This window comes from Adelges cooleyi, unplaced genomic scaffold (assembly GCF_023614345.1).
Source record: "Adelges cooleyi isolate 19-005CV unplaced genomic scaffold, UGA_ACOO_1.1 ACOO_flye_CR_arks_rails_tigmint_CR_PRNA_574, whole genome shotgun sequence".
NCBI lineage: Eukaryota > Metazoa > Arthropoda > Insecta > Hemiptera > Adelgidae > Adelges > Adelges cooleyi.
The window spans coordinates 11,246,581-11,263,434 of record NW_026096268.1 but is presented as its reverse complement, the minus strand read 5'-3'; the positions used below and the strand labels follow the sequence as shown (position 1 = coordinate 11,263,434).

At 29.0% G+C, this 16,854-nt stretch overlaps 1 protein-coding gene across 1 annotated transcript; it reads left to right on the top strand.

Annotated features, from left to right (window-relative positions):
- Nucleotides 1-1,749: 1,749 nt before the first annotated feature.
- LOC126843191 (uncharacterized) lies at nucleotides 1,750-14,867 on the top strand. Its single transcript, XM_050580558.1, has 5 exons — nucleotides 1,750-1,956; nucleotides 2,055-2,205; nucleotides 2,472-2,530; nucleotides 2,704-2,854; nucleotides 14,815-14,867. The coding sequence occupies exons 1-5, from the start codon at nucleotides 1,873-1,875 to the stop codon at nucleotides 14,865-14,867; spliced, it is 498 nt and encodes a 165-aa protein (XP_050436515.1). The 5' UTR covers nucleotides 1,750-1,872.
- Nucleotides 14,868-16,854: the final 1,987 nt, after the last annotated feature.

The following is a 16,854-nucleotide window of genomic DNA, read 5'->3' as shown; positions in this document are numbered from 1 at the left end:
ATAAAAAAAAAAAAATTAAAAAAGTCTAATATCTTCTAAGATATTGAGTGGTCCATAGTTAACCAATCACCCGGTATTTCAATCGTGGTTTTAATATTTTGTCCACTACAATAAATGTGGCAGTCGTCAGCAAAAAGTAGGTGTTTTGTAGGTTTTGGTATTTCTTTAAATATATTATTAATAGCTAGTAAAAACATTGTTACGCTGATCACTGAACACCGGGGGGAAGGCCGTTTTCGGTTAGGTAGGTGTTTTATAATTCATTGTGAGCTTTAACTTGTATTGTACGGCTTTTTAAGAAGTTTTGGAGGAATATAAACATTTTACCATTTATGCCACATTCTTGAATGATTTTAAGGGCTCTGTTTCGCCATACCATATCGTATGCTTTTTCTTGGTCTAAGGCTATTAATATTAAATGTTGTTTCTGATTTTTTGTGTTACAAATGTCATTGTGTAAGGAAGAGAGGGTATCGAGAGTTGAATAATTTCTTCAAAATCCACATTGTTCATTTGTTAGTATATTTGATGTCTCCAAGTGCCAAACAAAGCGCTTGTTTATTATTTTTCTAATGTTTTTCCTAGTGTATTGATAAGTGAAATGGGTCTGTAGTTAGAGTTATCGAATTTGTTCTTGTTTGGTTTTGGGATAGGTATAACAATTGCGTTGCGCCATTGGTCAGGGTATATGCCTTTTCCCCAAATTATATTATAAATCTGGAGAAGTATTTCGTGTCCTAGCTTTGGTAAATTTTGAATAAAAGTGTAAGGTATCCCATCTGGGCCTGGGCTTTTGCTTTTGCATCCAGATAATGCATTGCGTAATTCGGTTATATTGAAGGGTTGATTAATTGTGTTTTCCTATTATACTTCTATTTTAGTATATTGACAATATTTAAAACAAAATGCAACTAAAAATACCTTTTCATAGATACTTAAATTGTAAAGAGTGGAGCAGTGAAACTGGCGATTTTCCCATTTAAATACATTGGAAAATCCCTCGATTAACTGCCCCACCCTTATATTAATTTCTTGTTGTGTTCTAAAGAAGAATTAAAATTCTAACATTTAAATTAAAGTTAAATCTTATGCTGGAACTGTGATGGAGAAAACCGTATAAAAAACCAAATAAATATTCCTTATAAATTTCAAATCGATCCGACTCTTTTTCTCGAAATTATAGCCAGTAAAAGTTCTAACTTAAAAGCTAGTATGTTTTTTTTTGTTTTTTCCAATTAACTGTGAAAGAGTACCTTCACTGTTCTGCATCGAAGCTAAAATATGAAGGTTAACGAAACACAAATTTATCGAATTGAAGCGTTAAATATATTGGTCGCGCAATTAACAAACTAGTCTACTAGTAAACTAGTCACTTAGTCTATAGATGATTAAACCCTAGAAATAAAACCAAGGATTCAAAACTTAGCTTGGTTAAGTTCACTATTGTAATCATATTAAAGAAACACAATACAAGTAATAGAACGTCTAAAATAATAATATCAATGCGGGTGTGATTTGAAAGCCAAAAATTATGCTATAAAACATATAGCTTACAAACAGCTAAATAAATACATTTTGTTACGAGATGGATGAGTAAACAGGTAATACCTAAATTTGTTGTGTTTGTCAAGCGGCAAAACAACTACTATTTGTTTACGATTCGTAGGCTAAAGCCATGCTTATTTATTTTAGAATTGAATTTTAAAATAATCCGGACAAACAAAATACATATGCGTTTATACAATTCTTATACGCTTTACCACTGAATTCATTTTAACAGAAGCAATTAAACGAAGAAAAACCATTTAAGTTTTAAACACGGTAGAACAGTATTCGAATATTTTCGCATTTGAAAAAAAAATACAAACAATAATGAATTTTAAAAATTGTGTTATGCTTTTATACTTATTTGTCCATTTGTATACATCAAAAGCAAGAATTCGCAAAAATCCACAGGTAATCTTAGATTTATTCTTTTTAATTATTGAAAGCACATTAATTATAAAACAGTAGTATTCCATTGTTTATTAAAAATAGATATTTCATATTTATAGAAATTAGCCGAACTATATAGAAGTGTTTCAGAAGAACACCCTTTAGGTGTTAATTTGTTTGACGTAGAAAATTATATAAAAAAACCAAAGGTGCGCAAGGAATTTAGAATTTCTATATTGGATAAACAAAAGATACAAGAATCCCGGTTTGGTACGTTGAATAATAATAACTCATTAATAGATATTGTAAAATATATACATGTGAAATGTGAATACCTTTCCGTCTCTTTTATATTTGCAACTAAGCGTTATTGTTAATTTAATCGTTTGGTCATCAGTCTCGAGTCACCGAAAGCACTGCCCGCATTTATTTAAACATCATGTTACGTACATTGATGACGTGGTCATCATATAACACCTTACAGCATAATTTGGTTTGGTAATTTTTAATGTGAGTACTTTTATAATGATTTCTAGTTGGGGAAATTTCGGAAGAGCAATTTGTGGCAGTAATAACATCAAAGTTTACTTATTGGGTAATTATGATTTTTTCTATCCTAATATATGATATATTTAAAAAAACAATTATAATAATTAAATACTCTATGAACCTAGTGAATAATATAATTGTAATAATTCTAGATTCTAATTATTTCTTTAATAGTAGTTTTCACATTGTGTCTTAAAAACAGAAATTTTATGATTTTAGCAACTCGAAAAAATGTATATTAAAATCTCAAAAGCTGTAAAGGATGATTGCCTAGTAACCAAGGAAAGAGTAAAATGGTTTTTACTGAAGAAACGACTCCTATATAGACTAAGTAAAAAGGAAATCGAAGCGTTAGTTAAACCAATGAAGGGTAAAACGCTTTTATCTTTTTTTTCAACTAAATATGTTACAAAACTATTTTATGACAGTTAGACTGATTTTAATTTATATTGGAATATTAATTTAATGACATTGCTCATGATGTATTTTTTATACACGATTTTCAATGATTTAAAAACCAAGCAAGTGGACAGACACAATTATTGATTTTATATGGCTTGTCATAACACACGTTATTTGGCCATTGTACATAAAAAGGCAATAATAATAATTGCAACCACCCAAACTGTTACAGCATTTTATAGGTTGATAAATTTTAATGTGAATACCTTTTAAATGATTTCTAGATGATGCTATGACATTTGGCGAGTTTCATAATTTTGTGGTTTTCAAAGAAAATCATTTATTATATACATATATATAACACCAGCCGGTGGTAGATTTAAACGTTTACAGGACCCAGGTAAGTAATATGTTCACTCTCACCCTTTTTTTGTTTCTTCCCCAACTGAAGGATATTACATTTTATATCATTTTACATATTGCATTGTAAATTTGTTTTTATATCAATATTTCAGGGCTATAAATTTACTACAACATTCTATTGCCGTTCGCTGTAGTCAAAAAGTAAAATTTATTAAAGTATTCAATTAAGTTTATTTAAATAAAAATTCAAGGTTTATGTATTAATTCTTAAAACTCTAAGGGGTGTGTGTTTTTTTTTGTTTTAATCAATTATATGGGTATTTTGTAAATGTTATTATTAAATATTATTAAATGTTAAATAACTTGTTTTCTGCATATTATAATTATAAACTAACCTTAGCTGCTTAATCTTAGTTTCTATTAATAAATAAATAAATATATAAATCAAAATAGTAGTTAATTATTATTTATATTTAATTACTATTTGTTTGAATTGTAAATGTTATTTTTACATATCTATAGGTGTAGTAAAAAAGTAGAAAAATAATGTGCATGATTATTGTTAAAATAATGGAAAAAACAATTTCTGTAATAAACGCAAATACGTATAAGATTACTCATGTATAAATATGTCGGTTTAAAAAAAACAACAGAATCTATAGGAATGCCTAGAACACAAATAATACACATTTGTGTAAACAAGTAATACATTTTTTGTATTTGTCAGGTTAGGTTGCAAAACAATTACTGTTTCTATGATTCGTAGCCGTACTCAAGAAATACATTTATTGCACAATGTAATATAAATAAATGCATATAATTGCCTCATTTCGTTACAGTACTCCAAAAAATAAACAAAAACTGTCGGAATGCCTTCATATATTATAAAAGTCATATCAGATCATCTGATTTAAATATCCGTTGATTTAAACTCAGTTAAGATGGTAAATAGTCTTCAGAAATAAGTATACCTTTTTTTTTCCAAGTCAGAATTGTAGACGACCCCGAGACTTAGCCAATCGGCATTACTACAGGGCTGCCTACATCGTTTATTGTGACAAAATAGCATTACAATATATTATACAATGTACATGAATAATATAACAAAACACAATAAATGAAACACAATACAATAAATGAGAATGACTAAATATTGAAAAATAAAACTACTGATTTAGCCAGGGATCCTGCTGTCGTTACTTTCCAGCCTTGGCCTTCCGGAACGCCTCATATGGACTGCTGCCTGGATAATGGTCGAACCTCGTTCCGCATAGTTGATGAGCCATGGCCACAATGTGCTCGGCTATCTCCCCTGACTCTTTTGCACCATCCGCCTCCGTCGTAAGCCGAGAGACCTGCGCCAGCGCAAGGCGCAACCCAGCTTCAATGGCCACTTCATCATCCTCAAGGCCCTGAATGTCACCGGACCCAAAACTCGCTTCCAAGTTAGTGAGTTGTTCTTCTTCGACCCTCCGTCGCTTTCTCCATGGTTCCGCGACTACTACCGGAGATACCTCAGTAGAGGGCATCCTTAGGGCATCATCTTCGTCCGTTACTGAGTTAACACTAGTTCTGTCTACCTCATCTTTATTTAGGTGTTCCATCTCCAATCTAGCACTAGGCTTCCTTTTGGGTGATTTTTTAGCTTCTTCCGCTCTCTTCTTTTCGTGGTACAATCGTACCCGTTCTTGGTTGTGCATATCCGTCAGCTCTTGGTCTAGTGTCCAAATCTGAATCGTCAGTGCAGCATTTCGAGACGGTGGCAGAATCGCCTTCATTTATGAGCCTATTTTTCCTCTGTTCATCCAGCTTTTTTCAGATCTTCATTACCATGAATTCTACTTCATCGCACAAGCGGAATGTACCCAGTTGTCGCAGTCAGTCGAGTACATCCTCTTCTTTTGCTTTCTTATCTGCCTCTTCTTTTCTCCGTTCACGGTCGCTGGATGACAACCGGAGTGAGCCCGCTACGTTGATCCAGGTTTTACCCTATCATCCCCACTCACTTCTGCCGCCTCTTGGGTGGAATTCGAGAACCCTGGGTGAGTAACTTTGTCTTTTTTATAACTCTCCATGTTATGGTTTAAAGGGTGGCCTTCCCCTACGCTTTTGCCACAGCGCTAGGGGTGTGGTCCTTTATTATTGAACAAAGGCGGACCACGTGCCTGCCAGCCAGTTAAGGCAAGCCGTTTTGCTGGGACCGCTTGGCACGGACTCAATTAAGAGCCCGTGAGCCCTTCCACCACGACAAGGTGTGTTCCGCGGAAGGGAGAAATAAGTATACCTAAGTATAAGTAATTATATTATAAAAAATTTGCTTCGATGCCCATCTACAGGGGTCATATGAGGAATTACTAATTAAAAAAATATTTTTTCTTATTATGACACTTTAAGTGCTAGACTGGAGTGTAACTATAAAGTAATTGAGCAATTGCGTGAACAAATATATGAATACGTCTCTTAAAGTGTTAAACAGAATTTTCAGAAATTGAAATGAGAAATCTATTAAAATAGTTCGAATGTGGTGTATTGATAAAACTCGTATGAGATGAATTAAGATGACAAACCCTGAGAGACAAATACCCCTTATAGGTCTAAAGTTGTAGTATAAGCAGAAAAATATTTTACACGTGTATTGTTCAAATAGTAATAACTGGTTTTCGTATTGATCTAAAAATATATAAAGGTTACCTGTATACAAATATATTGGCTTGAAAAAAAACAACAGATATTATGTTACTAGTACACATTTTATAAAAACTATACCAAACTATCTGATTTTATATAATATAAAAATACTTCTTGATAGGATATTATTAAAAAAACATTTTTTACTTTCATAGATACTTAAATTGTAAAGGGTGGAGCAGTGAAACTGGCGATTTTTTGTTTGTGTCAAACCGCAAAACAACTACTGTTTCTATGATTCGTAGCCGAGAAAATATTTTTCATGTATCATAAATTTATTGGACAATGTAATATAAATAAATGCATATAATTGCTTCATTTGGTTACAGTACTCCTAAAAATAAACAGAAACTGTTGGAATGCCTACACATTTTATAAAAGTCATATCAGATCATCTGATTTAAATATACGTTAATTTAAACTCAGTTAAGATGGTAAATATATTATAACACTACAAGTGCTAGGCTGGAGTTGAGCAATAATGTAATTGAGTTATTGTGTACACAAATATATGAATACGGCTCTTAAAGTGTGAAACAAAATTTTTAGAAATTGAAATCTATTAAAATAATTTTAATTTGGTGTATTGATAAAACTCGTATGGGGTGAATTAAGATGGCAAACTCTGGGAGACAGATACCCCTTATAGGTCTAAAGTTGTAGTGCATAAGCGGAAAAATATTTTGCACGTGTATTGTTCAAATAATAATAACTTGTTTTCATATTGATCTAAAAAAATATGAAGGTTGCCTGCATACAAATATATTGGTTTGAAAAAAAAAACAACAGATATTATGTTACTAGTACACATTTTATAAAAACTGTACCAAACTATCTGATTTTATATAATATAAAAATACTTCTTGATAGGATATTATTAAAAAAAACATTTTTTACTTAAATCCAAAAATATATTTTAGTCCATGTATACCATGTATGATAATATTATTCCGGATATGAGTTTATAATATCGTTCCAAATGGCATAGCTAATTTTAGGAATGCCTACACATTTTATAAAAGTCATATCATATCATCTGATTTAAATATACGTTGATTTAAACTGAGTTATGATTGTAAATGGTATTCAGAAATAAGTATACCTAACTATAAGCCATTATATTATGAAAAATTCGCTCGATTCCCATCTACAGGGGTCATATTACTAATTCAAAACTATTTTTTTAAATTTATTATGATACTACAAGTGCTAGGCTGGAGTTGAGCAATAATGTAATTGAGTAATTGTGTATACAAATATATGAATACGGCTCTTAAAGTGTTAAACAGAATTTTAAGAAATTGAAATCTATTAAAATAGTTTGAATTTGGTGTAATGATAAAAGACGCCTGTTTATAAAGTTGTAGTATAAGCAGAAAAATATTTTACACGTGTATTGTTCAAATAGTAAAACTGGTTTTCGTATTGATCTAAAAATATATAAAGGTTACCTGTATACAAATATATTGGCTTGAAAAAAAACAACAGATATTATGTTACTAGTACACATTTATAAAAACTATACCAAACTATCTGATTTTATATAATATAAAAATACTTCTTGATAGGATATTATTAAAAACATTTTTTACTTTCATAGATACTTAAATTGTAAAGGGTGGAGCAGTGAAACTGGCGATTTTTTGTTTGTGTCAAACCGCAAAACAACTACTGTTTCTATGATTCGTAGCCGAGAAAATATTTTTCATGTATCATAAATTTATTGGACAATGTAATATAAATAAATGCATATAATTGCTTCATTTGGTTACAGTACTCCTAAAAATAAACAGAAACTGTTGGAATGCCTACACATTTTATAAAAGTCATATCAGATCATCTGATTTAAATATACGTTAATTTAAACTCAGTTAAGATGGTAAATATATTATAACACTACAAGTGCTAGGCTGGAGTTGAGCAATAATGTAATTGAGTTATTGTGTACACAAATATATGAATACGGCTCTTAAAGTGTGAACACAAAATTTTTAGAAATTGAAATCTATTAAAATAATTTTAATTTGGTGTATTGATAAAACTCGTATGGGGTGAATTAAGATGGCAAACTCTGGAGACAGATACCCCTTATAGGTCTAAAGTTGTAGTGCATAAGCGGAAAAATATTTTGCACGTGTATTGTTCAAATAATAATAACTTGTTTTCATATTGATCTAAAAAAATATGAAGGTTGCCTGCATACAAATATATTGGTTTGAAAAAAAAAACAACAGATATTATGTTACTAGTACACATTTTATAAAAACTGTACCAAACTATCTGATTTATATATAATATAAAAATACTTCTTGATAGGATATTATTAAAAAAAACATTTTTTACTTAAATCCAAAAATATATTTTAGTCCATGTATACCATGTATGATAATATTATTCCGGATATGAGTTTATAATATCGTTCCAAATGGCATAGCTAATTTTAGGAATGCCTACACATTTTATAAAAGTCATATCATATCATCTGATTTAAATATACGTTGATTTAAACTGAGTTATGATTGTAAATGGTATTCAGAAATAAGTATACCTAACTATAAGCCATTATATTATGAAAAATTCGCTCGATTCCCATCTACAGGGGTCATATTACTAATTCAAAACTATTTTTTTAAATTTATTATGATACTACAAGTGCTAGGCTGGAGTTGAGCAATAATGTAATTGAGTAATTGTGTATACAAATATATGAATACGGCTCTTAAAGTGTTAAACAGAATTTTAAGAAATTGAAATCTATTAAAATAGTTTGAATTTGGTGTAATGATAAAAGACGCCTGTTTATAAAGTTGTAGTATAAGCAGAAAAATATTTTACACGTGTATTGTTCAAATAGTAATAACTGGTTTTCGTATTGATCTAAAAATATATAAAGGTTACCTGTATACAAATATATTGGCTTGAAAAAAAAACAACAGATATTATGTTACTAGTACACATTTTATAAAAACTATACCAAACTATCTGATTTTATATAATATAAAAATACTTCTTGATAGGATATTATTAAAAAACATTTTTTACTTAAACCAAAAATATATTTTAGTCCATGTATGATAATATTATTCCGGATATGAGTTTATAATATCGTTCCAAATGGCATAGCTTAACATCAAAATTCGTTCTTAATGATGACCAGTGGACCAAATAACACATAAATTAAATAATGTCTTGTTAATTTTAGTTGGAATGGTCGACAATTCATGTTTCAATCGATTGTACTCCATAGTTTAAATTGTAATCGATTATTTTCAATAAAATTAATATTTATGTATTATATTCTCCCATTAGATCAATCTCATACAGCATACTAACTTGTTATACTTTATAGATTATATTTTTTCAAAGCTCTATTATACTTCTTTTTTACTAGATTGACAATGTTCAAAACAAATGCAACTAAAAAAACCTTTTTATAGATATTTAAATTATAAAGGGTGGAGCAGTGAAACGGGCGATTTTCCCATTTAAATACATTGAAAATCGCCCGATTTACTGCCTCACCCTTCTATTAATTTCTTGTTGTGTTCTAAAGAAGAAGTTAAATCTTATACTGATACTATGACGGAGAAAACAATATATTTTACTTACATATATTACTTATTAGTTAAATATTACTAATGTTTATAGTCACTAGCTATCGGCTGTTGACTGTTACATTTAGATATTTAACAATCACCATTTATGGAGATTTAAAAAATATTGTTTTTTTACTAATAGTATAGGAGTAGTATCACAAAGTTAAATATTCACGAGTTTGGTCTAGTCATAATAGAAAGTATCAATACTCATGACTTTTATTATTAAATATATCTTAATATGACTAAACTTTTTCAACTTTTATCCCCCAAAGTACCAACTAGTTGAAATTTGTGATTTATTGAGTTTTTACTCGAAGGAATTGGTCCAGTACTAAAAGAGTTACAGTGTTTACAGGCACAAAAAAGCCTACATCATGGTAGAACCAATACCTTCATTGCTCTGCATCGAAGCTTAAATATGAAGGTTAACTAAACACGAATTTATCGATTTAAAGCGTTACCAAATTTTCTTATTCAATACACTATACAAATACTTCACGTTAGGATACTAACATTTTTTGTAGCTATAATGAATAATGTAAGTTTTAGCTTTGTAACATTTTCGTTTTCCAGATAGAAACAAATAAATTGTCTTGTCGACCAAATTACAAAAATACAGTTCTCTTGAAATTAAATGTTGGTTATTTATTACGGCTGTTGATTATTTATGACCCAAGTGTTGTTATCTCAAATAGTTTGTACGAGTAATGTTCAAAAAATAATAACATACTTTTCATACTAATCTTAAAAAATATGCAGTTAACCTAAATACGAATTTATCGGTTTGAAGCGATACCAAAATATCTTATTTAATTAACTGTACGAATACTTTACATTAAAATATTAACATCATTTTTGTTGCTATACATAATAATGTAAGTTTTGGCTTTGAAACATTTTCGATTTTCGGCTAAAAACAAATAAAATCGACCAAAATACAAAATTATAGTTCTTTTGGTATAATATTTTGGTTGGTTTACAACCATTGTTGTTTATTTATGATTCAAGGGTATTATCTGAAATGTTATTATTAAAAAATTAAAGACATTGTCATTATCAGAGGTTGTTTCTAATATAAAAACTTTAATATTACTATTATATAAAAAACCGAGTGAGCCGCGGAAATTACTCACAATAGTTATGTGTAAACGGTAGACCCCGTAATCTTATTACGGGTCTACCTGAAATACAATTTAAAAAGAGCAGAACTTATTATGTGCATGAACATTATTGAGATACGATTAATATTATTTTATATATTTGATATTGTCAGTTTATGATAACTATAATACGATAGATAAACACGAGACTGTAAGTTGTTCATTTTCGCTGAACAATATACAACAACTGAATATCTATAATCTATCTCTTCGCTAAACTCGTCTCGGTCACTCAATAGAACTTGTGGTTCCTCTGCAAAAAAGAAAGAGTCATTATCATTAACGCCATAATATTTATATAGTGGAGTGTCAATTAGATGGCTGAGCCAATCTTTTACTACGCGTTTCCGGACAAACCCTATTAGATAACTCTAAGGGGTGTGTGTTTTTTTTTGTTTTAATCAATTATATGGGTATTTTGTAAATGTTATTATTAAAATGTTAAATAACTTGTTTGCTGCATATTATAATTATAAACTAACCTTAGCTGCTTAATCTTAGTTTCTATTAATAAATAAATAAATATATAAATCAAAATAGTAGTTAATTATTATTTATATTTAATTACTATTTGTTTGAATTGTAAATGTTATTTTTACATATCGATAGGTGTAGTAAAAAGTAGAAAAATAATGTGCGTGATTGATTATTGTAAAATAATGTAATAAAAAACAATTTCTGTAATAAACGCAAATACGTATAAGATTACTATGTTAATATGTCGGTTTAAAAAAAAAAAACAAAATCTAAGGAATGCCTAAAAAACAAATAATACACATTTGTGTAAACAAGTAATACATTTTTTGTATTTGTCAGGTTAGGTTGCAAGCCGAGAGACCTGCGCCAGCGCAAGGCGCAACCCAGCTTCAATGACCACTTCATCATCCTCAAGGCCCTGAATGTCACCGGACCCAAAACTCGCTTCCAAGTTAGTGAGTTGTTCTTCTTCGACCCTCCGTCGCTTTCTCCATGGTTCCGCGACTACTACCGGAGATACCTCATTAGAGGGCATCCTTAGGGCATCATCTTCGTCCGTTACTGAGTTAACACTAGTTTTGTCTACCTCATCTTCATTTAGGTGTTCCATCTCCAATCCTGGAGCCTAACTTTTTTCCTCTGTTCATCCAGCTTTTTTCTGATCTTCATTACCATGAATTCTACTTCATCGCATAAGCGGAATGGACCCAGTTGTCGCAGTCGGTCGAGTACATCCTCTTCTTTTGCTTTCTTATCTGCCTCTTCTTTTCTCAGTTCACGGTCGCTGGATGATAACCGGAGTGAGCCAGGTTTTACCCTATCATCCCCACTCACTTCTGCCGCCCCTTGGGTGGAATTCGAGAACCCTGGGGGAGTAACTTTGTCTTTTTATAACTCTCCATGTTATGGTTTAAAGGGTGGCCTTCCCTACGCTTTTGCCATAGTGCTAGGGGTGTGGTACTTTGTTATAAAGTATAGATCACTATCATAAATACTAAAAGTGTTATCATGTTTGTTTTTGTCTCTTCTATTTTACTCCTATTCTACACTATTTTCACATATTAATTGAGCTTAAAATTATATATTTATTGCTTTAAAAGTTGTACACAACGACATCAATTTATTTATATTGTTTCTCTAGTTTTAGAAATATTACTCTTCCCCTTAATTTTTTTATTCCGTAATACTATCATCTCTTTAAAATCGATGTAACCGGAAAAATATGATTAAAATAATGTAAGTTATGAGTATTTTTGACATTTTCATGTCTTAGCTCTGGCACATAACCGAAAAAAGCGTAACGAAATAAGCGTTATCAAAAAATCGTAACGAAAAAAGCGTTATCAAAAAAGAAATGGGGTTGAAGATGACGTTGGGGGTGGGAGATAGGGGTGAAAATTAGCCTGTACATAACCGTAAAAATGAGTAACGAAAAAAGCGTTACCACACTGAGTGGAGTGGGGTAGGAGATAAAGATGGGAGATAGGGGGCGAGTGATAGGGGGTAGGGATAGGGGTTGAGTGATAAAAAAACAGTGTGCATAAGTATTGTTTAAATAATAAAAATAACCATGTTTTTGAACTAACTACAAAAAAAGTATTTAGGTATCATAATATAAAAACTCTAATAAAAGGCTATAAATGATTAAACCCTAAAAATAACATCCAGGATTCCTAACTTAGATTGGGTAAGTTCACCATTCTAATCATATGAAAGAAACATAATACAAATAATAGAACGTCTAAAATAATAATATCAATGCGGGTGTGATTTGAGAGCCAAAAATTATTCTATAAAACATATAGCTTACAAAAAGCTAAATAAATACATTTTGTTACGAGATGGATGAGTAAACAGGTAATAGCTAAATTGGTTGTCAAGCAGCAAAACAACTACTATTTGTTTACGATTCGTAGGGTTAAGCCATGCTTATTTAATTTAGAACTGAATTTAAAAAAAAAAATCGAACAAACAAACTACATATGCGTTTATACTATTCTTATACGCTTTACATTGAATTCACTGTAATAGATGCCATTAAACGAAGGAGAATCATTTAAGTTTTAACACGGTAGAGCAGTATTCGAATATTTTCGCATTTGAAAAAAAATACAAACAATAATGAATTTTAAAAATTGTGTTATGCTTTTATACGTGTTTGTTCATTTGTATACATCAAACGCAAAAATTCGCAAAAATCCAAAGGTAATTTTACATTTTGTCTTTTTAATTGAAGGCACATGAATTCTAAAATAGTAGTATTCCATTGTTTATTAAAAATAGATATTTCATATTTATAGAAACTAGGCGAACTATATAGAAGGATTTCAGAGAAATATCCAACTGTTCATATTTCTCAAGTAATGGATTATATAGAACAAAACCCAAAAGTGCGCAAGGAATTTGGAATTACTGGACGGGATGATGATAAGATATTAAGAACCGGGTGGACTACGTTGAATAATAATAACGCATTAATAGATATTGTAAAATAAATACATGTGAAATGTGAGTATTAATACTATTATAAATAAGGTATCTGGGGTAAAATAAAAATAAAAAAATGCAGAATGTAAAGGTATTTGGATAAGAAAAGCTATATAAATATATATTAAACGCTTTTATCTTGTTTTTTTACAAATTGTGTTAGAATGTTAAACGTTTTACAACAGTTACACTAATTGTAAGAACTATTGAAATATTCATTTTATGACATTCCTTAGGAATATTTTTTGTTAACGCGATTGTAGTTTGTTTGAAAACTGAACAAGCGGACAAATATAATTATTGCTCTTATGTGATTTTGATGTGTAGTACCCTTAATTACCAAATATTATTCATAGAAACGCAATAATAATAATTGTAACCACTCCATCCGTTATAGCATAATTAAGCTTGGTAAATTTTAAAATGAGTACTTTTATAATGATTTCTAGTCCACACAATGTCGGAAGAGCAATTTGTAGCATTAATAACATCAAAATTTAATAATTATGTAATTATGATTTTTTTCTATCCTAATATATGATATATTTTAAAAAAAAAATATATAATAATAATTAAATACTCTATAAGTTTAGTGAATAATATAATAGTTAAATTCTAGATTAATTATTTCTATAATAGTAGTATTCACATTGTGTATAAAAATCAGAAATTTTATGATTTTAGCAACTCGGAAAAATGTATGATAAAATCGCTAAAGCTGTAAAGGATAATATCCTAGTAACCAAGGAAAGAGTTAAATGGTTTTTACTGAAGAAACGACTTATATATAGACTAAGTGCAAAGGAAATCGAAGCGTTAACTAAACCAATGAAGGGTAAAACGCTTTTATCTTTTTTTTTCAACGAAATCTGTTACAAAACTATTTTATGACAGTTAGACTGATTTAAATTTATATTGAAATAATCATTTAATGACATTGCTCATAATGTGTTTTTTATACACGATTTTCAATGATTTAAAAACCAAACAAGTGGGACAGACAAAAATTTTTGATTTTATATGGCTTGTCATAATACCCGTTATTTGGCCATTGTATATAAAAACGCAATAATAATAATTGCAACAGCTCAAACTGTTACAGCATTGTATAGTTTGATAAGTTTTAATGTGAATACCTTTTAAATGATTTCTAGATGATGCTATGACATTTGGCGAATTTCGTAGATTCATGGTTTTCAAAAAATAATGTATTCGCTTCAAGACCAACGGTGGTAGATTTAAACACTTGCAGCCTCCAGGCAAGTAATATGTTCACCATTACAAAATTTTTGTTTCTTTCCCAAATAAAGGACATAACATTTTATATATTGCAATATTATGGCATTGTAAATTTATTTTTATATCAAAATTTCAGGCCTATAAATTTACTACAATATTCTATCGCCGTTCGCTGTAATTAAAAATTCAAACTTTTTAAAGTATTCAATTTAAGTTTATTTAAATAAATATTCAAGGTTTATGTACTAATTCATATTTAAAGGGTGCGTGTTTTTTTTCGTTTTTATCAATTATATGGGTAATTTGTAAATGTTATTATTAATATTATAAAAAATGTTTAAATAACTAGTTTCCAGCTTATTCAAAATATAATTTAACCTTAGCTGCTATGTCTTTTCTGATAGTAAAAATATACATATCCAAATAAATGTTGCATTTACTTTTGAGTTGAGTGTAGTATCGTTTTTTACGTACGTTTTTTATAGTGATACAAAATAATGTAAATTTTATGATGTTATATATAACAATGCTGTATATAATAATGTAAGTCTAGAAACAAATAAAATGTCTTATCGACCAAAATAAGTGTTTCTATCTAAAATATAATTTTTAAGAATTTTAAAACATTGTCATCAACAACGTTATCACGATATTGAGTGGATCACTCTATTACTATAATATTGTTTTCTTTACACTCAATATAAACTCTATATAATCTTTGAAAATCAAATTCAATCCTATGAAATGTCTGATTATGATTTTATAGATAACAGCTATAAATTGAAATAATAAATATTTAGTGACAGTTTACATTTACAAAAAAAAAAATAAGGTAATTTTTTGTAAAAATTGTGTCGGTGAATATTATTTTGTTGTATCTTTCTCATTATGTGACTAACATAGTACCACACTATTGATCAAAGAGATTATGTTTAAGATTTGCTTTATTCGTTAAAAAAAAGATATTTATAAAAGTAAAAATAAAATCAATGATTCTTTGCTTAATTTAAATATGTTTACCAGTTTAATCATAAGAAAGAAACCTAATACAAATAATAAAACGTCTAAAATAATAATATCAATGTGGATAAGATTTGAAAAAAAATCATTTTCCTATATCAAGGTTTTGTAAACAGGTATTAAATATATTTTTTGTTTTTGAGGCTGAAGCCACGATTTTAAAAATCAATATGAAATTTCAACATTTATTGATAATTGAGTAAAAGAGTCATTCAGTAATCATGTATACAACAATATAAAGTCGGTTTTTAAAGTGTTAAAAAAAAAGGTCGTCAAAAACCGAAATCTATTAATATAATATCAAATTCGTTGTATTGACGAAACTCGTTTGGGGTAAATTAAGATGGAAAATTCTGAGAGACAAATGCCTCTCATAGATTTAAAAATTGTAGTACATAAGCAAAAAAAAATTTGTACGATTAATGTTCAAATAATAACATGTTTTCATACTATACTAAAAAATATAAAGTTAAACTAAATACGAATTTATCGGTTTAAAGCGATACCAAAATATATTTTTAGGTGTTATATTAAATAATGGAAGTTTTGGCTATATAAAATTTTCGATTCTGGCTTGACACAAATAAAATCGACTAAAATACAAAATTATAGTTCTTTTGGTGTAATATTTTGGTTGTTTTACAACCGTTGTGGTTTATTTATGATCCAAGGGGTTTTATCTGAACTGTTATTTGTTAAAAATTAAAAACATTGTCATTATCAAAGGTTGTTTATGATGTAAAAACTTTAATAATACTATTATATAAATAAATTTCAAATATATTGATTGCGCAATTATTAAACTAGTCACTTAGTCTATTATTAATTAAACCCTAAAAATAAAATCCAGGATACCTAACTTAGCTGGGTAAGAGCACCAGTGTAATCATATAAAATAATCACAATACAAATAATAGAACGTCTAAAATAATAAT